The sequence below is a fragment of the Acinonyx jubatus genome, chromosome B4 (genome assembly GCF_027475565.1).
Source record: "Acinonyx jubatus isolate Ajub_Pintada_27869175 chromosome B4, VMU_Ajub_asm_v1.0, whole genome shotgun sequence".
In the NCBI taxonomy this organism is placed as follows: Eukaryota; Metazoa; Chordata; class Mammalia; order Carnivora; family Felidae; genus Acinonyx; species Acinonyx jubatus.
Window position 1 is genome coordinate 75,106,046 of NC_069387.1, and position 22,383 is coordinate 75,128,428.

At 45.0% G+C, this 22,383-nt stretch overlaps 2 protein-coding genes across 3 annotated transcripts in view; one reads left to right on the top strand and one right to left on the bottom strand.

Moving 5' to 3' along the window:
* Positions 1-22,383, top strand: part of PRPF40B (pre-mRNA processing factor 40 homolog B) — a 221,127-nt gene that overhangs the window by 183,098 nt on the left and 15,646 nt on the right. The gene's annotated exons all lie outside the window — the stretch shown is intronic.
* Positions 20,918-22,383, bottom strand: part of FAIM2 (Fas apoptotic inhibitory molecule 2) — a 30,942-nt gene continuing 29,476 nt past the window's right edge. For both annotated transcript variants that reach the window (XM_027036088.2, XM_027036089.2), the window contains one exon: positions 20,918-21,097. In XM_027036088.2, coding sequence (XP_026891889.1) covers positions 20,948-21,097 — 150 coding nt within the window. In that variant the 3' untranslated portion in view covers positions 20,918-20,947. The remainder of the gene's footprint in view (positions 21,098-22,383) is intronic.

Sequence of the window (22,383 nt, forward strand, 5' to 3'; positions counted from 1 at the left end):
CAAAATATGTAAGGAACTTCTATAACTTAATAGCAAAAGAACTAGTAACATAACTAAAAAATGGGCAATGGACTTAAATAGACATTTCTCCAAAGGAAGGCATATAAACGGCCAAAAGGTATATAAACAGATGCTCAATGTAACTAATCATGCAAATGAAAACCACAATATCACCTCATACATGTTAGGATGGCTATTATGGAAGAACACAAACAAAAGACAACAAGTGTTGGCAAGGATGTGGAGAAAGTGGAACGCTCGTACGCTGTTGGTGAGAATGTTAAATGGTGCAGCCTCCATGGAAATTCTACAAAAAATTAAAACTAGAACTACTATATGACCCAGCAATCCTATATGTCGGTATTTATCCAAAATCAAGATCTTGAAGACAGAGTAGCGCTCCCATGTTCGTTGTGATACTATTCGCAAGAGTCAAGATGTGGCAGCAACTTAAATTTGTTTAATGTTTTTTTATTTTTGAGAGAGAGAGGGAGACAGGATCCGAAGTGGACTCTGTGCTGACAGCAGAAAGCCCGATGTAGGGCACAAACTCACAAACTGTGAGATCATGACCTGAGCCGAAGTTGGACAATTAACCGACTGAGCCACCCAGGCGCCCCAAGATGCGGAAACAACTTAGATGTCCACTGAACAGATGAATAGATAAAAATAAATGTGATATTACATACAGGGGAATACTACTCATCTTAAGAAAGAAGGAAATCCTGCCATATGTGACCACGTGGACAAATCTTGCAGACATTTTGCTAAGTGAAATAAGCCAGTCATGGAAAGACAAATACTGCATGATTCCACTTATGTAAGATATCTGAAGTATTCAAATTCATAGAAGCAAAGAATATAATGGTAGTTGCTAGGGACTGGGGGGAAAGGGATAGGAAGAGCTGTTAATCAATGGCTATAAAGTTTTAGTTATGCAAGATGAATAAGGTCTACAGATCTGTTGTGCAACATCGTGCCGGTAGATAACAATCCTGTGTTGTACACTTAAAAATCTGTTAAGGGGCACCTGAGTAGCTCAGTCCATCAAGTGTCTGACTCTTGATCTCAGCTCAGGTCTTGATCTCAGGGTCGTGAGTTCAAGCCCCACATTGGGCTCTGCACTGGACGTGACGTCTACTTAAGAGGGTTAAGAGGGTAGATCTCATATTAAGTGTACTTACCACATGAAATAAAATTTAGGAAAACAAAAACAAACTCAATAGAGGCTGCAAGTCGATGACTAAAGCCAAGTTTGCTTTGGGAAAGTTAGAATGGAAGAAAGAAAGGAACTGAACTGAAACAAAGTGGAATGGAGGTAGACAAAATATGGGCTGAGCCAGAAATGGGAAAAAAAAAAAAAACAAAAAAAAAAACAGCTGGTAAGGAGAGAAACTGAGGGGTCAGCCCAGATAGCAGTTTCCAGTTAGAAGCCAGGATGGCCCAGAATACCCAACAGGTTCAGCCAGGGGTCAGCAGAGTTGTATTGACCTCTCCCCATTTTAAAGGGCCTCTTACTACATGAGGCCTGCGGTTTGCAGATAATGCTATCAGAGGTTAAAATGAGCCTTGTCTCTTTCCCTCCCAGTTTTTACTTCATACTTTCATCTCTGCCTGATCTGATCTATTTCGGGACATAAGTTAATGACCAAAAGTCACAGTGGAACTGAGTAAACCACAGTACTCTGAACAGCTTCCAGAAAAGGGTGGGGGTGGAACAGCAGCACTGGTACCGTTTCTCTCCGCAGTATTTGACAGATTTTGGTGAGCCAGACTTACCTCTTTTTGTCACTAGATGGTGCTAGCACAAACACTTGACACCCTTCATTTTCAAGCAGCTGGAAATCACCTTGCTTTTGTAAACACCTTTTTGTTTGCATATTTAAACACAGCATAGGGGCGCCTGGGTGGCTCACGTGGTTGAGCATCTGACTCTTGATTTCGCCTCAGGTCATGATCCCAGGGGTCGCTGGACTGAGCCCCGTGTTGGGCTGCAAGCTGGGTGTGGAGCCTGCTTGGGATTCTCTGTCTCTCCCCCTCTACCCCCTCCCCTATTCGTGCTATCAATCAATCAATCAATCAATCAGTCTTAAAAAGACACACACAGTATGTATTTTTGCCAGTATTTAAGTGTTTAATTTCATTAAGGACATTGGTATGTTTTTGAGTTTTTGAAACACTCTTCGCCAGAAAAAAAAATAGGGGCCAGGACTAGATGGTGAATGGCATGCCCCTCCTAATTCTGGGATCCTTGAGAAGCAAGATAGGGGTAGGTCTGGTAATGTTACTGGGGACCTAAAATATCTCAGAGATGAGCCCGTAAAGAGGCATTTTAGTTTGACTCACTGGTGACTTTTTGACCCTGTGCCCATTTGTCATATTTGAATGACCCAGATGACCCGACAATACTCAGCTCCTGGGTTTGGGGCCTTTTCACCAGCCTGAACACCTCAAATAGCTATAGCGATACCTAAGAGCATGTGCTACACTGAAGTTGGCCGGGTTTTGTGGATCCCAATGCATACACAATTGTGGGAGTGGGGATGCTTTAAAGAAAAAAAATTATAAATATAAAGACAGATGTAAAAGTGAATATTTATTTACAATGAGAAATCACACCAAATTACACATTTTTTAAAAGCTCTGGAATTTTAGTTCCTACATGAAAGAAACTTGTTTAAGGTTTCCCCCCAGTTTGATAACAAACATTTACATGACATTGCCAATAACAAATTGTGAATCGGAAAGAAATGTTTTTTTAATTTTTAAGTGTTTATTTATATTTGAGAGAGACAGACAGACAGAGACAGAGACAGAGACAGACTGCAAGAGGGAGAGGGGCAGAGAGAGAGGGAGACAGAATCTGAAGCAGGCTCCAGACTCCGAGCTGTCAGCACAGAGCCCCACGTGGAGCTCGAACGGTGAGATTATGACCTGAGCCAAAGTCAGAAGTTTACCTGATTGAGCCACCCAGGCGCCCCTGAAACAGACTTTTCTAAACGATCAAATAATAAGGCAAATTTGATCTGCGATGCTAAAAAAAAAGACTGAATTATGTTTCTTGTCCTCTCTAAAAAATGGTATTATTAAATCCTTGCCATATGAAGAAGCAACCAAAACGTATGCACCCAAAAATGTAAGAAAAAAGTAATATTCAAGCGTGGCTGGCATTTAATTCATCAAATTATTATGGGAGTTTTTTTTATGATATTTGTAGTGTTTGTCAGCTTTAAAAATTTTTCCTGTACAGGGATTAATGTTAGATATACTCTTCAAATTTACTACATTTACTAGCTGATTTGCCTTTGAAAACCTCATTATAATTGGTGTATTATGAGTTTTTCCTTTTTTGCATTGATATTAGTCATTTGTGTCATCAAAAATATGTAAAGCTAGGAATTCTGAGAAATTGTATTTTGAACAGTTCCCATCAAAAAAGAAAAGAATGTATGGTACACTTAATGATATACTGTGTTATTGAGGATATTGCCAACAGGACAAAACTTGTTTTGACTGGATGTCAATATGGACAGAATCCTCTGCTTATATTTTTGCACAGCTGACAATCGGAAGAATTTTCTTCAGACTAGCTTCTGGCTTCATACATCTTCTAAGCTTTATTTTCCTCTACTCCTGCACACTTCTGGTGCCGGGTGCTAAATGTAGGACACGTTTAGATATTGATTTGAACTCCGGCCTTGCATCCACAGGTCATAACATCATGTGAGTCAGCACATGGGTGGATAAGAGACTTCTGGAACTCTTCCTTCATCTGGGCAGCAGGTAAAAATTCAACAACAAGTGACCTTGTAAACATATTTCTAGGGCCTTAGCTATGTTCTACATGTGGAGGAGGACCCTAAAACCTGAGCTTCATTAGCTCCGTGGAAAATAAATCTCTGCTCTGCATGGAACATGTACCCAAGAATATCTAAAACGAAGAGGTATATATACAGAATTGGGAATATCCCAGGAAGGGACAGTTGACATGTATAATGATTTCTACAGCTTCCTAAGGAACCTTGTGCCGCTGATATCTTGGCCCATGGTCTAGCCCATCCTACCCTCCCATTCTTTCCCTCTCAAATCATGCCCTAGAGGCTCTGCTCAGTCCGTGCTGTTCCACCTCACTCACTGCCTCCATTTGGGGGTCATAGGGCCTCAGAGCTGAGAGTTAAGTAGGAATCTGTGTATATTTTTAAATATTGAATCTATTTCCTTACAGAAACAATACCCAGCAAGGGACTCTTGCCTGGACTTTTGGAACACACTGCATCTGTAAATGGAGAACTTATCCTTTTTTTTTTTTTTTTTAATGTTTATTTATTTTTTTGAGAGAGAGAGTAGGGGAGGGGTAGAGAAAGAGGGAGACAGGGGATTCGAAGTGGGCTCCACGCTGACAGCAGAGGGCACGGTGTGGGGCTCGAACTCACGCACTGTGAGATCATGACCTGAGCTGAGTTGGACACTCAGCCGACTGAGTCACCCAGGCATCCCTGGAGAACTTACTCTTTATTATAGTTGAGAAATTCTATAATTAGTCCTTGCAGAATTTTAAATCACTTGAAAATTATAACCATGCAATTTATAAATGGAATGTTATAGCTGAAAGGCAACAAAGAGAACTCCTATTCTGAACCCTTCATTTTCAGATAAGGAAACAGAGATCCAGGTGGTAAAGGCAGTTTCTCCAAAGGTGGAGCCAAATTAGTCAGGGCATGCTAAATACAATAATAAAAAGCCCCCAAATCTCAGTGCCGTACCATAATAAAAGTTTATTTCTTCCTCGTTGTCACAGTCCATTGTGGGTCAGTGGGCAATGAGGGAAGGGCTCTCTGCTTCTCAGAGACTTCATGGACCCATCTAGAAGGTCCACCTTTCCCTGGGGCTTCAGAGTCCTCCAGTGAGTCCTCCATATCTGGCAGCTGAGGACAGACCCTGGACAATCTCAAGGGATAATTTAGGAGCCAGATCCAGAAGAGGTATTCTTTACTCCCACGTACATTCTATTGGCCAGAACTCAGGTCCATGGCCCACATGGATGCAAGAGAGATGCAGAATATAGCAATGTGCCCAAGAAAAAGAAAAGAAAACGTGAATTTGGGATAAAACTAACTGATCTCTGTCCAGGAAGAATGAGTGAGGAGGAAGGGAGTGAATATTTGTGGAATACTGACCAGAAGGTTGCTGCTGGGTTTTTGTACATTAGTTGACTCATTGGTTTATTTATTTATTTATTTCTATCGAAAAAAATTTTGTTTGTTAATGTTTGTTTATTTTTGAGAGAGAGACCGAGCATGAGTGGGGGAGGGGCAGAGAGAGAGGGAGACAAAGAACCCGAAGCAGGCTCCAGGCTCTGAGCTGTCAGCAACGCACAAACAATGAGATCATGACCTGAGCCAAAGTTGGACGTTTAACTGACTGAGCCACCCAGGTGCCCCTAAAACCTCATTAAAATGATAGTAAATTCACAAACCTTCAAGGACAAAGAAAATTGGAGAAAGCACAATAGTAACAAAATGTGGGACACTGGAAAGTGGATCGCAAATGTAACCGATTGAGCTAACCGGGAGAGCTCACTCCTAAGGCGTTAGGAAAAGAAAGTCAGGAAGAACCACAATTAATGCTATGGAGTCCCCTAAAATTTCAGGAATTGATGGCAAAAACACTTCTGATACATGGCGAGTAGATGTGTCTCAAAAACAGAAGAATTATTCCTTTCAATAAATGATGCTCGAACAATTAGGTATCAATAGGCAAAAAACAAAAGAAAAAAAGAATTCCAACCTAAACACCGTATACAAAAATTAATAAGGATAATAGACTTAAATGTAATGTGTAGAACTATACAATTTTCTGAAGAAAATATAGGAGAGTGTCTTTAGGACCAAGGGCTTGATGAAGAATTCTTATATATGACACCAAATGCATGAGCTATAAAAGAAGAAAATCAATGAATTGGACTTAATCAAAGCTAATTGGACTTAATCACTTTTACTTTGTGAAAAAGCTGGTTAAGAGGGTAAAAAGACGAGCTACAAATAGAGAAAAGACACTAGTAAACTACACATCTAACAAAAGATTTGTATCGGAAATATGTAAACAACTCTGTGGGTCCCTGTGTGGCTCAATCCGTTAAGCATCCAATCGGCTAAGGTCATGATCTCATAGTTGGTGGATTTGAGCCCCTCATCAGGCTCTGCACTGACAGCGAGGAGCCTGCTTCAGATCCTCCGTCTCCTTCTCTCTCTACTCGTCCCCTGCCCATGCTCTCTCTCTCAAATATAAATAAACATTAAAAAAAATAAAATATGTAAAGAACTCTTAGAATCCTATGGTAAAAAAACCCCAAACAATCTAACTAGAAAATATGTAAAAGATCTGGAAACATTTCACTGAAGAGGATATACCAGTGGCAGATAAACACATGAAAAGATGTTAAACATTACTAGCCACTAGGGAAATGTAAACTAAGACCACGATGAGATATTCATATACACGTATTAGAACAATGAGAATTAAAAAACATACTGACATCTTCAAATGCTTGAATGCAGAGAAATTTTGGATTCTCATATATTGTTGTTGAGAATGACAAATGGCATAGCCAAAATAGTTTGGCAGATTCCTTTTAAAAAACAACAAACAAAAGTACCTGACTGGCTCAGTAGGTAGAACATGCAACTCTTGATCTTGGGGTTGTCAGTTTGAGCCCCAAGTTTGGTGTAGAGATTACTTAAAAATAAAAAAAAAAACATATCTTTAAAAATAAAATAAATAAAGATAAAAAACAACAAACAAAACAAACAAACAACAAAAACTCCTAAGCATACACCAACTAGAATGTTTAAAATGAAAAAGACAGGGGTGCCTGGGTGGCTCAGTCAGTTAAGCAACTGACTTCAGCTCAGGTCATGATCTCGTAATCTGTGAGTTTGAACCCCGTGTAGGGCTCTGTGCTGACAGCTTAGAGCCTGGAGCCTGCTTTGGATTCCGTCTGTCTCTCTCTCTCTCTGTTCTTCCCCCGCTCTCTTGTTTTCTCTCTCTCTCTCGAAAATAAATAAACATTAAAAAATTTAAAAAAATTAAATGAAAAAGACAGATAATGATGAGAATGTGGAGAAATTAGAACCTTCAGACATTGCTGGTGAGAATCTAAAATGGTATATTGTATATGGAGAATAGTTGGCTGTTCCTCAAAAAGTTAGATGTAGAGTGTGCTATGACCCAGAAATTACACTCCTAGTGTATATCCAAGGTAAATGAAAACACGTGTCTACACCAAAGTTTATACACAAATGTTCAGCTGCATTATTAATAGTAGCCCAAAAGTAGAACCAAACCCTATGTCCTTCAACTGATGAATGGCTAAATACAATATGTTATAATGTGGTATATTTATATTATTTGGCAATAAAAAAGATGAAGTACTAATAAAATATGGATGACCTTCAAAAATATGCTAAGTGAAAGAAGCCAGTTGCAAAAGACCACATATTATATGATACCATATATAAAATGTCCAGAATAGGCAAAATTCTAGAATCAGAAAATAGTTAATGGTTACTTAGGAATGGGGCAGTGATGTGTGGAAAGGAAGAGTAAGGACTGACTGTTAATGGATACAGGGTTTCTTTTAAGGGAAATATGGGACCTCACTGAACCATCTTGGGACTTTCCATGCACATATAATCATTTCAAAATAAAAAGTTTTTTTTTTAAATAAGAGGAATTACTAGAGAATCGATGTAAGAAGCAGTTATACCCCCACTCTCATAACCACCCAATGCAGCCATCTGACTGCTTCTCACGAATCCCAGAAGAAAGCGGAAAAGGTAAAATAGAAGATCTCTGGTCTAGGGAACACCAGCCCACTGGTGGCAAGGATAACCCCATGGCAAGCTTAAGTAAACATGTATACATTGAATGTTGAAAACCTCAGATTTCCTGACCTATCACTTTCTAGATAACTAACATCCAGGATTGTACCCTTTGACTGGGAGGGTTGAAGAGGCTTCTTGGAGGAGTTCTCTAGGGAAATGGCCCAGGCAGAACACCAGCCAGTGAAGCCCATAGAGACAAGCCCCTCCACCAGCTCAGAGTTTATGATCAGCTTCCTAGTGCCCCACTCATTTTCTTTAATGGAAAATTTCATACATATGTGGAAGTAGAGAGAATGGTATAATAATCTCCATGCACCTGCTACCCAGCTCCAACAATTACTAACAGAGAGCCAATCTTCTTTCTTGCGTACCTCTACCCACTGTGCCTCCACTCTAAGTCTTGAAGCAAATCCTAGATGTCATATTTTACCTGTAAATACACAGATCTTTCTAAAGGTAAGGACTTTTTTTTTTAATACAGCCACATATTACCTACAACAATTTAATAATAATTTCTTGGGGCGTCTGGGGGGCTCAGTCGGTTAAGTGTCTGACTTTGGCTCCGGTCATGATCTCACGGTTCATGGGTTCAAGCCCCGCATCGGGCTCTGTACTGACAGCTCAGAGCCTGGCGCCTGCTTTCGATTCTGTATCTCCATCTCTTTCTGCCCCTCCGCTGCTTGACTCTATCTCTCTCTCAAAAATAAATAAACATTAAAAAAAATTTTTAAAAGGAAAAGGTAATAATTTCTTAATATCAAATGTATTTAGTAAGTGATTAAGATTTTCCTGATGGTTTCATAAATATATCTATTTTTACACTTGGTCCACACCTGGCATTTGATTGATATGTCTTTCAATCTGTAGTGACTCCCTCTTTTGTGTGCATGTTTTTGGTTTTGTTTCTTTAGCCTAACAGCTTATTTGTTGAAAAAATTAGATATATTCTCCTATAGAGTTTCCGATATTCTGAATTGTAGAAATCATTTAGTAAGTTTCTTGAACTTTGTATTCTATATGAATTGTTGGTTAGCTCTAGAGTCTTAATCAGATTCAGATTTGGTTTTGAGCAGGAAAACTACCTAGATGAGGATGTACTCTTCCTACTACATCCCATCGGGGGGACTATTCTTAAAATAGGATGGGTGACCCTGGCTCATCAGACATTCGAAGCAAGTCTCTAATATGAAAGAGTCCAAACAGCCTAGAAACAGAGGAGCAAAGACTATGCAGGGAGAAGAAAGCATAAAAAATAATGAAATATTCATATTAAATATTAACATCCTCTAAGAAATAAGAGAGATAGTGCATCCATGAAACAAGCTATAAAAAGAATCTAGGTGGTGGTTAAATGGATATTTACCATAAAATTCTTCCAACTTTTCTATATATTTGGAAACTTTCATGATAAAATATTGGGTGAAAAGAACATTTAAAGAACAAAAAGAAGTCTTGGGAATTAAAAATATAATAGCAGAAATGAAACACTCTATAGAACAGAAGATGACATTGAGACAGTCTTCCACAGAGTAGAGCAAAGAAGGCAGGAATAGAAAATAGAAGACAAAAAATAGAGTCCAGCCCCAAAGGTCTGATATCCGAATAATAGGAGTTCCAGAAAGACAAAGCAGAGGGAACGGAACCATCAATCTATTAAAGAACTATCAAAGAACTAATTCAAGAAAATTTCCCAGAGCTGAAGGGCTGATCAGGTGTGAAGTATAATGGATAAAGACAGTTCCCCATCATGATACAACATGGTAAATTTTGAGAACATTGAGGAAAAAGAGGAAACCCTACATATTCTTAGGAAGATTTCATGGAAGGGTTCAAGAATCATAATAGTGGATTTCTCAACAGCAACACTGGCAGCTAGAAGGCAATGAAACAATGTTTTGAAAATTCTGAAGGAAATTTATTTCCAATCTTTCATTTGATACACAGCCAAATGATTAATTAAGTGTGAACACAAAATGAAGACACTTCCAGACATGCGAGAAGCCAAAAACATGTTTTCCCATCAACTCTTCCTGAGGAAGCTGTTGGGAAAGGTTTTCCACCAAAATGAGGTAAGAACCAAGAAATCCATGGAGTCTAGAATGCATGTTTCTAATAGAGGAGAGTGGTGAAGGGTATTCCCCGGAATGGGGAGGCCCGAGGATTCCTGTATAACAGCTGAACAACAGATATTCGGAGCAACTAGTGCAGGTTAGAGAAGTCAGAAGATTTGGAAAGATAATAAGGTGTCAACAAGATAAAACGGATAGAACATCTAATATATTTGGACATATTGAGACGATATTTACCCACGTAAGTAGTAAAGTAAGTTATTAATAAGGACATAGGAAATTAAGCAAATGGACAATTAACCACAATAACCGATTAACCTCCAGAAAAGCAAAACATTGTGCAAGAAAGGAAACCATATACTACATAGTTCAGCGTCGACAGGGTTTGTAGTCTTAATAAGGTAAACGTTGAATACTGATTAATTCACAATTATTGACAACCAGATCAAAAGGAGCCAGGGAGTGGGTGGAAGAGAAGTGTGTGTGTGTGTGTGTGTGTGTGTGTGTGTGTGTGTGTGTGTCTGCACACACATTCATGCCCTTGATTTCCATCTCTCTCCCAGTTTGTTTTTCCCTCTGACTGCCATTTTATTTTCTTCTTCAAACTAATGTATTTCCCATGCTTTCAATAATGCACACATATTAATTTTATAGTCAGAAAAGAAAAACCCCCCAACACAGCTTATTACGAAGAAAAGGTTAGGAATGATGTCTCCAAGCATCCTCAGTTCCCCTTCTGAATTCACTACGGACTTAGCGTCTGTAAATTTTTCTAAATGTTATTTGAACCTACTTACATTTTCAGCATGTACCACTGCCTGAGCATAATGAGTTTCATAAGGTCACCTTACTATGCAAAGTATCCTTCCATAGAATCATAGAATCTTACCCTTTCCATTTACATCTTTCAAACCCAAGGGATTCCCTACATTCAAGAATTTTGTAAGGCGTGTTGAGGATAATGTGGCTGAGGCAAGGTCTGTGAAGGGAACAGTGGGGTGGAGGCCTGGAATGTTCTGGGGTTAGCGGAGGCAGAGGAGCTGGTGAAGAAACCTAGAAGAGAAGATGAAGAACCCCACCCTTTCCCTTACTAAGGACATGAAGGGAAGACAGATCTGTCAGGCTCCCTGGTATCTACAGGATGAAGTCCAAAGGGCTTCTGAAACATGAATATGCACATGACTCACCTGAACCTCTTGTTAAAATGCAGATCCTGATTCAGGAGGTCTGGGGTCTGGACTTCTGACAGGCTCCCAAGTAATGCCAAGGCTGCTGGCCCATGGAGCGGCCTTGAGTGGCAAAGATGATCCACAAGGTCCTCTAAACACTGGCCTGTTTCTCCAGCTTCATCTCCTCCGCCCACTCCCCTCCCCATTCTAACATCTCTATTCCAGTCACGCTGAACCACTGATAGTCCCTGAATAGGCTGGGTGGGAGCTCCATGTCCTTGCACATGCTGTTCCCTATGCCTGGCATCTACCCCCCTGTACCCCGGCAATTCCTACTTTTCTGAGACCCAGCTCATGTGTGTCCTCTTTTGTGGGACAGCACCACACGCTCTTCTTCAGAAAGAGTATTTCCCTCCCTCTACCTACATGAGTCTGTTACTGCCTTTATCATACAACATTGCAATTTTTTTCAGTTACTCGGAACTTACTGAAGGAAGTGACCATATCCTGTCTTTGCGTCCCCAACTGCATGGTGCTGGCAGCTAAATAAATGCCACCTAACTGAATGAATGCTTGGTTTATAAAGAAGGAATAGGTTCTCAACAATGTACAGTTGTACCAAGAGGACGAACAAAGTAAGACTCGGGAAAGGATACTTCATGCACCAAGTAGGTGATACTTTGTCACTGTCACACTGCCAATTTCCTTTCCATCTGCCTTCCCTTCCTCCTTTCCTTCTTTCCTATCATTCTTCCCTCTTTGTTGTCTATTTATTCTTTGAATTTTTCTTTATAGTATAAATGTATTCTTTTTGAGAGAGAGGGTGCAAGTGAATGAGGGACAGAGAGAGAGGGAGAGAGAGAGAGAATCCCACAAAGGGGAAAGAGGGAGAGAGAGAGGGGGAGAGAGAGCAATTGGGCTCGTGCTTACTCAAAGCAGGGCTTGAACTCACAAACTGTGAGATCATGACTTGAGCCGAAGTCCGACACATAACCGACTTAGCCACCTAGGCACCCCTATAGTATATTTTATTATCTGAGTTATGTAATTTTTCAATACAGAAAAATTGGTAAATCTAGATAAGCCACCAGAAAAGACCCAAAGTCTTATTCATCACCTGGAGATGACCACAATGAACATTTTAACGTATATCCACCTAGATTTTTTTCTTCTTCGTAAGCATACATAAAATATATGTGTGTATCTGTATATTTGATCAATATTAAGCAAATTAATGTTTTATGTATTACCCACTGAGCTTCAATGGAGCTATAGTCTCTTTTGGAGATAACACCGAAAGCCTACATTTCAGAACATTTTAAAAAATTTTAGATCTCTTTTGTATTAAATTAAACATTTTAATTCCAGTATAGTTAACAGTGTTATACCAGTACCAGGTATATGGTATAGTGATTCAGCAATTCTATATATTACTCAGGGCTCATCATGTTAAGTGTGCTCTTTATCACTTGTTCATTGCAGAACATTTGTAAGGAATACAAGCTAGTTAGTTTGTGGAATATCCCTTGATTGGTTTTGTCTAGTGTTTCCTCGTGTATCAGATTCAGGCTTTGAGTTTTTTGGTAGAAATTACATAAGTAGAATGCGTCCTTGATAATACATCATGCTAGAAGAGGCACACAATGTCAGTTATTGGGCCCTTCAAACACACACACACACACACACACACACACACACACACACCAGGCCCTTGTTCAAGCTGTATCCTTTGTCTGAAAGGCCCTCTTTTCTCTTGCCTGCTTGAATAAAATGGACTCATCCTTTAAGATCCAGCTCAAAGTTTTCCAAGAAGACTTTTCTAACTCTTCATCTAACTATGCTAGCGTGGCACCTACCACATTACAGTCACTTTCCTGTCACCTCCATACCACTATGCTGAGTTCCCTGAGGACAGACTCTCTGTCTTAAGGTGGTAGACATGTGCTGTTTTTGGCCGATTGGCATTCAGCATTCTCTGGGAGCCACACTCTGATTATCCTTTGGGGAAATATCCCTCATATTCCCTATCCCCATCAGTGAGTGCAGCTCAGGGATGAATATATGATCCGGGTCCGGTCACTCAGCACATTCCATCCCAGTGCCATAGGGACTGGTCCAGTGAAGAGCTTCTGAACCAAGGAGGTCCCATCGGGCTCAACCAGGACTTCTGCCACAGCTGCTGGCCAGGAAACTCATGGAACTCACACAAGAGCACTTCCATCACATTCCATTGGTCAAAGAACTGTGGGCATTGTTTTAAATTGCTCCGTTCTATCCTCTGGCCTCATGCCCCTCCCAAGGCCACCAAAAGTTTCTTCCCACTACAACATCAGGCTTAGGTTTGAGGTCCAGAATCACATCTAAATCAAGTCTATGTGCATGTGAAGCTCCTCACATTTGGTTCCTTAGGTAAGGCTGTTCTTAATCTGAACTAAAGACAAGTTATTTACCCCCACCCACCTACACACACACACACAACGTACAGGAGCTGGACAGGCGTAGGACAACTACAATAGAGGCTCTGGCTCAAAAGGGAGAAGGGTGAGGTCCACCGCAGACATTGGTTATAGCAATTCTGAACTCCAGCTGGCTACCTGTTACCAGTTCCTTGACTAGGGCCCAGTATTGCTCCCTGGCAATGATCACCTGTGGCTCTTAACTCTACCCTCTGGCCTCCTGGTTTTGCCTTTGGAGTCACTTTCTTTTCTATAGGAAATAGCCCATATTACAGCTGAGTAGTTTTCTCAGCCTGCTTCCTGCCCTTAGAAGTCCAAGAGTCCAAAGGCCACTTTTCACTTTGTATTATTTCTCTCCTTTGCAGGCTGAGCTGGTGGTGCTTCAACCAATACAAGTCTTATATATTCTGTCTTTTTGCTATGAATCTCACTGGAGTTCACTTCATCAGACAACTCGCACTCATAAGTCTCTCTGAGACAAGGCCCCCCCTGTCTTGGGCCCCCAGTGAGGCTGCCGAGGGAGTCTCTTCAAGATCTTTAGAAGCAAAGCGGCTGTGCGACGAATGCCTTGAAGATTCTAGGAGTACTTCTGTCTGTTTGAAAGATTCCATGGAGGCACCATTTTAGATCTTTCTGAGGGCTTTTTAAAAAAATTAAATGTATTTACTTCAAGAGAGGGAGTGTATATGTGAGCAGGGGGTGGGGGCAGAGAGATAGGGAGAGAGGATCTCAAGCAGGCTCCATGCCCAGTGCAGAGCCCAAGGCGGGGCTCAATCCCTTGGCCGTGAAACGGTGACCTGAGCTGAAATCAAGACTCAAATGCTTGACCCACGGAGCCACCGAGGCACCCCTCTGAGGGTTTAAGAGGACCTTACAATCATACTTCCAGCCTCGTCTTCTCCAGGAGACTGTGTTTTCCTGACAGTGTCCTGGGTTTGATCTTTGCCATGGGGCCCTTTATTATTTTGAGAATTCTTAGCTAGCTCGAAAGACTGGCATGGCCTTTTTATACCTCCTCCAAATTCTGCTCAAAAACAGAACAATTTCTTCTTTAGCTTTCCTCTCACTTTCTGTTTCTTATGATACGAAGCCAAAATAAGACAGTTGACGCTTTCAACGTTCCTCCTGGAAATCTTTCTAGCTAGCGACATCAGTTCGTCAGGTATTTTTCTATTTTTCAAGTTAGTGCAGCTAAAAGTCTTGCAGAAGTTTCTACCATGACACAAGGGTCTTTGTTCCTCCAGCTTCCAAGTACATTTTTCTCAACTTTCCCTTGAACTTTCACCTGCAGTCTCCTTCTCCTTGAAGCCCGTCTAGCCTTCCCTAACAGACTCATTGAGGTCTGGCCGGTGTCTCCTATTACCTGGAATGCCCAAGAAATGGCAGATGTGTTAAGTTTTCCTATGGCAGCGTCTCCCTTCCAGCAACCAAACTGTGTTGCTGCAGAGCAAACTACTTTGAACTTAGTGGCATTAACTATTATGCTCGTGGTTTATGTGGATTAGGTATTGGGATGAGGCATACAGGGGATGGTTTGTCTATGCTCCGTGATGTCTTGGGCCTCAGCTTGGAAAACTCAAATGGCTAGGGGCTGAAATAGCCAAAGTTAGGGGATCTACTTCCAAAATGGCTTCTTCCCTCACATGGCTGCCACTTGATGGGCATGGCTGGAAGACTGGACCAGCTGGGTCTCTTGGCTAGAGCATCTAGCCTCCTTAGCATGGAGAAAAAGGAGCTAATAAAGAGGCGTAGAGCTCTGGAGGGACAGGATAAGGCTCACTTCTTTTGGCAAAGTTTTCCCAGAAAAGAAACCAGAGATCTTGGAGAAGGTTTGGGGTTAGTAGGCTGGGCAGAAAAGATCTTTGTGTGTATGAGTGTCTGTGTGTAGGTGTGTGTGTGTGTGTGTGTGTGTGCGCGCGCGCGTATGTAATCAGCAAGAGGGCAAACATAAGTTTGCTGGGAGTAGCCAGGCTTGAGTGAGAGCAGATGACATATGTGAAGCGGACCAGGTCAGCTCAGCTCTGTCATTTCTCCAGCCTAACTTAGGAGCCTGGGAATGTGAATGAAGAGCCTTGGTGCAAGGACCATCCCCAGGGGGTGTGGGTGATGGATGTGCTTGAAGGCCACCTCTTGAGACAGTAGCTGCCAGAAGGGAGCAGATGGTATAGTGGATTGTATAGTGATATCCAAGCAGAGATGTCCAAGTTCTAACACGCCGGTATCTGGGAAAGCGACCTTTTTCGGAAATAAGGTCTTTGTAGCCGTAATTCAAGACCTTGAGAAGAAATCATCATCCTGAACGTAGGGTGGGCCCTAAATCCAGGACAGGTAGCTTTATAAGAGAAAGGAGAGGGAGATTCAAGACGCAGACACACAGGAGCAAAGGTCATGTGAAGACAAAGGTGGAGATGGGAGGGCAGCCACAAGCCAAGGAAATGATTGCTAGGAGTCGCCCGAAGCTAGAAGAGAGGCATGCAATGTGTTCTCCCCCAGAGCCTCCAAAAGGAACCAACCCTACTGATCCCTTGATTTCAGGCTTTTAGCCTCCACAACTGTGTGAGGATAACTCACTTCTGTTGTTTTCAGCGACCAGTTTGTGGTCATCTGTTACTGCAGCCCTAGGAAACGAAGGAAGAAGAATGAGTGGGCTGAAGACAGACCCAGTGGGGCTGAAGGGCTGGCTGGAAGCTGGAAGAGCTGAGGGAGCCCGTGTTGCCGACCTCGCCTATGTAGCCAGCCCTCCCTCCCTTTCTACCAGTCTGCAAGGCTCAGCCTTTCATACGCTCTAGACCCTGACTCAGAACCCCACTCCCCTCACTGTTCCACATCTCAGCACCTGCTTCCCTGCCAGGGATGCTGTAAAGAGCGTTTATTTGGGACCATCAGCTGAAGTAGTCAGGAGCTGTCGTCTACGTCTTCTGTTCTGCAACACTGTTTTCTCCCTCTCCTATCTTTGTTGTCTATGGAAGTGCTTAGTACACAGCGAGTGCTTAATACGTGTTGTTCATTCTCTCTTCAGGGTCCCCTCAATGTTGCCCTGCTCGTTTCCCTGCTAGAGCTGAATTTATACCAAAACCTTGTCACAGAGGAGGAGACTGTCTCCCACTGCTTCAGTGTGGTGTGTCCCCCTCCCACACGGCACCCTCGGCCCCAAGTTCCCTGAAGGAACTCGGCAGTGTAATCTCCACCCCACGTGCCTTCTGGTCCCACTTGCAGTCACTAACTCGTGTATAAACTTGGACAAATCACTGCACCTTCTGCTCCTTAGTTTCCTCCTCAGTAAAACCAACGGGTTGGCGCAGATTCATTCATCCCTCCGTTCATCCAAAAGGCATTATTGAGACTATTGGCCGTAAGTCCTGTGGATTCAAGGGTGAACAAGACACAGTTCATGCCTTCAAGGAGCTCAAGTGTCATAGAAGGAGATAGAAAGAGCGATTAAAATGTAACCAGGGTGGTACAGGGCAGGGGGGCTCCTAGGAGGGGTGAGTGAGGGTACCTGGGGGAAGGACTGAGAAAGGCTCCACAGGAGGGGTGACTCTTAAAGCTACTGCTCCTGGGGATCCTTCCAGCTACAACATAGGCCCTCCTTCTAGAGGAACAGATTTTGGGTCAAAATAAGGAAGCATCTTCTAACAGAACGATGCACAAAGGCTTCCCTGGAAGGTTCCCTATCTGGAGGCACCTCTGGTAGGGCTGTGACAGGTCCAGGGATCCCAAGAGCCTCTGCAAAGGGTATATACGGACAGGAAGATCAGTGTTTCTTTTTCCACATCAAGATAAATGTGGAGATTTAATTCACACTTAGCTATGCTGGGAGAAACAGCTCTGGTGTGAACTTTTCACATTGAATCTGAGTTAAACCTCACACACAGACTCCCCGGCCATCTGAGGCGACAAGCAAAAGGCAGGCCGAGGAAATGGTTCAGGTGTCATAATTTTATTCTTATCTCCTGTCAGTCACGGACCAGGAAGGTGAGGCCAGGGAAGGGAACAGGCGCGGACCCTGGGAAACTTGGAGGAGCTGAGGCCAAAAGGACTGTGTCTGGTGGTATGTCTGCCCTCAGTCACTTGGGAGAAAGCTCTGGCTGCCGGGTGGTGCAGGGTGGTGTCCAGCAGACGGGTGAACAGTGTCCCAGAGATGTGACGATGCTTGGACTAAAGGGGTCAGTCGGAGGCCGAAGAGGAGAGAGGTCTGAGAAGAGCCGAGAGTGAAAACCAAATCCTGCCTGAAACAGGCCACACACAGCCCTTATGCTTCTTCCCTGCAGAACCAGACCCTGCTTTTCCTCAGGCGGCCACCGAGGGGCAGCAAAGGGCTTGTGTGAAATCCAGGCCCGCCCCCCCCCCACCCCCCCCCCCCCCCAACGGGCGAGCTGATAGCTCCTGGACTTGTCCCCAGGAGGCTGAGGGAGCAAGAGGCAGAGCCTTTTAACATACGGGTATCTGTTGGATCTTGACTCCCCTGAGATTCCTGGGCTTCCACGGGCAACACAGGAGCCACACATGCACCTGGGAATTGGGGCAGGAGTCCGGGGAATTCCCTGTGCCTCCCAGGCGCCCAGCTACAATCCCAGGAGAGGATCTCTTGATCTGTCTTCCTCCGACTTCATCACAGATGGTCAGATTCCTGGCTGCCTCCAGCTCTGTAAAATCCAACTACCCCTTCCTGGGCCCAGCCCCACCCCTGCCAAAAATGTATGGGGCCAGCGGTCTCTCCTCTCTGCAGCTTGTGGCACCTGGTCAGCTCAGGTTTCTCCTAATCCCACATTCCTGTAACACCTTCCCCCACCCCCTTCCTCCTTCCAAGCCCATCCAGGTGTTCTTGGGGCTTCTTCTGGCCTTGATGCAGCGGGGACGAGGGCACCGAGCCCTGACTCTGCTGCCAGCTCACTGTGTCCCGGATCCCTCCCAGGACCCAGAGCGGGAAACTGGACAGCACACGCTGCTTTGAGAATGCCAAGTTGCCCAGTCATGTTGTTTGTTGCTGAGGGCTTACCTCCTCCCCCAAGCTTTTGGAGCCCAGCCTTGGCTAAGCTTCTCAATCCTATTTCTGCAAAAACTGTCCCAGGAAGAGGAGGACTTGGACAGGAGGATTCTGGGAAACATGACCAAGGCCCAGGCTGAGAATAGCAGCCAAGGAGTGGGGGAGTGGCGCCTCTGGAGCTAGGACCAGAGCTCAGGAGAGGAAGTGAAGAAAGGTAGCAACTGCATAAAGAAGTCAGTGCAAGTAAGTGTTCTGGCACCTCTCTGGCCATGGTCTTCCATCTTGCTGATACAAAACTAATCACAGCTTAATACCATGAGCCCATCGGCAGTGAGGCCGCGAATCAGAAACCAGATTCCGGTTTCCCATCTTGTGCCCAGAAGGTGGCAACTACAAAGTACAAAATTTGGTGGTGGTAGTGGGGGGAGGGGGAGGCCAGGGGTGGCACTGAGGCCAACAAATCTCCAGAGCTGTCAGGGCCTGACTGCCCAGTCTCATTCCAGCCCCAACCTTGTCTGTCAGCTGTATGACCTTGGACTCGTTACCAGTCCCCGCAATCGCCTCAGCTTTTCCCTCTGCAGTCGGTATATGCAGGCTACTCCCTTTATAGGATTGTTTTCACGGACTGACTTAGACCAGCACAGAGTAGGCATCCCAGCCATGCTCCCAGTTGCCTTTGTCTCATCCAACACCACCATCTGTTCTTGGTTCCCTCTGTCCTCAAATACCCAAGGTGGAACAAAATTTCAAATGCTTCTGCAGTGTGTTTTGGAAGCTGGCAACAGGAAGGGCGGAGAGGGAAGAGTCAAAACAGACAGGTAACATACCTAGTCACTCCCTCCAAGAGCAAACAGAGCCCCCAGCACAGGGGAGAGAGGCGAGCCCTGGAGGGAGAGGCCAAGGGAAGGTGCAGGTATCTGAGCCTCCCTGACTCCACCCAGTAACTTTCCACTGGCCCAGAGTCGGCTGCTGGCTACACACTTCCCCCAGGTGTGGCCCCCTGGTCCCCTCCCCAGCAGGGCCTGCAGGGGGCCGGGTGGCTGACGCACACCCTGCCGGAGATCGCAGCCGCCTGGAGGCTGATAAGGAGACCCGACTTCATCACATGGGACCAGCTGGAGGGACTGGCCCTGGCTGTTAGCATCAGCTGAACAGCTTCCAGATTGGAGAGATAAGGAGATAAGGAATGGAGGGGGCTTAGGACTCCGGGCTGAATGGCCGGAGAAGCCAGGGGGAGGGACATGGGGGCACTGCCAGCTGAGGCCTCAGGAGGCCTGGCAGCAGATGGGGGAGAGTTTAGGAAATAAGAAGGGCACAAAGGCCGTGGGGCAGGGCAGGATTCCCTCCCACGGGGGCTTGTTCAGCAGCTAGAATAACCCTCCCTCTCCAGGAACATCCAATCCTCTAGGGCCCAAGCACTCCACTCAGCCTCAGGCGTGGGGTCGGGGGCAGCCCAGGGGATCAAGAGAAGAGGATGTGGGAATATGGGTCTCAGTCCTGCCAACCTCAAACACCCCCAGGGAGATGAAGGTCTGGGTGAATGGGTGCTACTACAGAGCCCACGCCTCTCGGCAGGCTGCCGACTCCCACCTCCCTTACAGCCCCAGGACAGGTAGGTCCCCACTTAGGAGCAGAGCCCCCTGTCCCCACCTCCTGCCCCAACAGTGCTCCATCATGGCCCAGGAAGCTAAACCAAGGCAAGTGCAGATGGCGCTGGTATCCTGTCCCTCTCCCATTGCCCTTGGCCCCAGGGCTCAAGTGCCGAGAACAAGCTGCTAGTCCCAAAGCTCAGAGAGGACTGGCAGTCTGGGACAACCATTTGGTCCCCCCACATCCCCCCACCCTGCACAGCAGCCTCGCCTCATTGCCCAGCTGTCCTCCCACCCCCTTCCTTACAAGGGTCAGTGCCTGATCTGGAAGGAAAGAAGGGAGGAGTGGATTGGACACAGGACAGTGTGCCCCAAGGTCACACAGCTGTGGCAGTCTTAGGAGGAACTCTGGTGGGGTGCAGGCCTCAGTCAGGCTTCCTGGGGTCCCTTTCCCACATCTGGAATCCTGTCGGGCTCCTCCCACTCGTTCTGTGGGTCCTCAAACCCAGGGGAGCCTCCAGCCTTGACTGTCCACTTTGGGAGATATAACTGGGGGAAGGGGCAGCACAGGGGATGGTGTGACCTCAGTTCCACAGGGCCCCTGGTGGTTGGGTACAAGCTGCAGAGGGTGAGGGTGTGAGTGTCGGGCTGAGGGGAGGCCACAGGATGGGCTGGCAGCTAGTTTTATATCTGGGCTTGCAGGAGCACAGGGAGGGTCAGAGGACCAGCAAGGGGACATTCTTTGAAGGAAGGAAGGAAGGAAGGAAGGAAGGAAGGAAGGAAGGAAGGGCTCCTCATTCCCGGTTGGTGCCAAAAAGCTGCAGGAAGAAGGTGAAGATGTAGATGATGTCTAGGTAAATGTTGAGGGCTCCAAAAATATACTCCTCAGGGCTCAGTGAGTGGCGTCGGTTACCCATCAGCAACTGGGTGTCAAATGCCAGGAACTGAGGGAAGGGGGAAAAGAGAGAAGTCAGAAAGTCCATCACTCTGACACTGACCAAGGGGGCCCAGTGTCCCCACCCAGGCCCTCTCCGATTTTGTTACCATCATATACGGTTTGGCCACTCAGTGACCCTCCTGAAACAGCCCGAATCTGGAACTTTCCCAACACCTTCCATCTCTAATTAACCCCTGTTTCCCAAGCACCTACTATGTGCCAAGCACAGGGAAATAGTAAAGAACAAGACAGACAAGATCCCCGACCTCATAGAGCTTAGAGTCTGGAGGGGAACTAGTTATTAGTATGAGTGTAACCAAAGAGAAATGCGAAGTGCCACAGGGGGGTGGCCGGTAAAGAGGAACCCGACCCATGTGAGTTTGACAGTGAGCTTGGGAAGGCTTCCTGGAGGAGGGGACCTTCAAGCTGAGGCCTAGTCTTCTCACCATTGCTTCAGAGCCCTGCCCTTAGAAGATGAGTGAATGCTTCATGTAACAGTGAGGAGAAAACAGGTACTTCTTCTGTGTTTTGCAGAAATTAGCCCACTTAGTCCTAATAACGTTCCTTGAGTAGGGATTATTCCCAGAGGAAATCGAGGCCCAAAGATATTAAGTTCTCGCCTGAGGTTACACAGCTGGGAAGTAGCAAAGCGAGGATTTGAACCTGAGCAGGCCGGCACCAGGGCCCCCACGCTTAGCCATTCTGTTCCACTGTTCATGGGCAGCACCAGGGGTTAATGTGTCTCCTGCCAGGAAACACTTTCTCCCCAGGGCACCTTCTTGGCCTCATGGACCAGGAACAGTTATTCCCTTAGAGGCAGCTCCTCTCTGCCACCCTGCTGCCCCCTTACCAGACCTTCCTACTGTCGACACTGATTCTTACTCCTCCCACTTAGCTATTCTCTGGGGTCCAAGAATAGGAAGCAGAACAGCCGCTAGAAATGGCATATGACACTTCCCAGGCATGGTGTGGTTTTCTGGGAGAATGAAGCCAAAAAGTTCCACTAGCAACCCAAAGGTTATGAGCCACTGGTCGACCTGGGATTGGGATTCTTAAAATGCATTCACATTCTTGTTAACCGGGCTGTGCCCGGCTCTTCTGTAACTTGTGTGTGGAAGACCTGTGTTCCTTGGGTCCTCTGGAACGTTCATTAGGCAATAAATACGTGTAGGGCAAGAGTTGGTGCAAGCGATTTGCTGGCAGAGACAACACCATGTCTGCCTTCCGGGCTCACCGCTTAGTGGGGAACACTTCCAGATGATTGCAGTAAAACTCAGAGGGCACCTGGGGTGG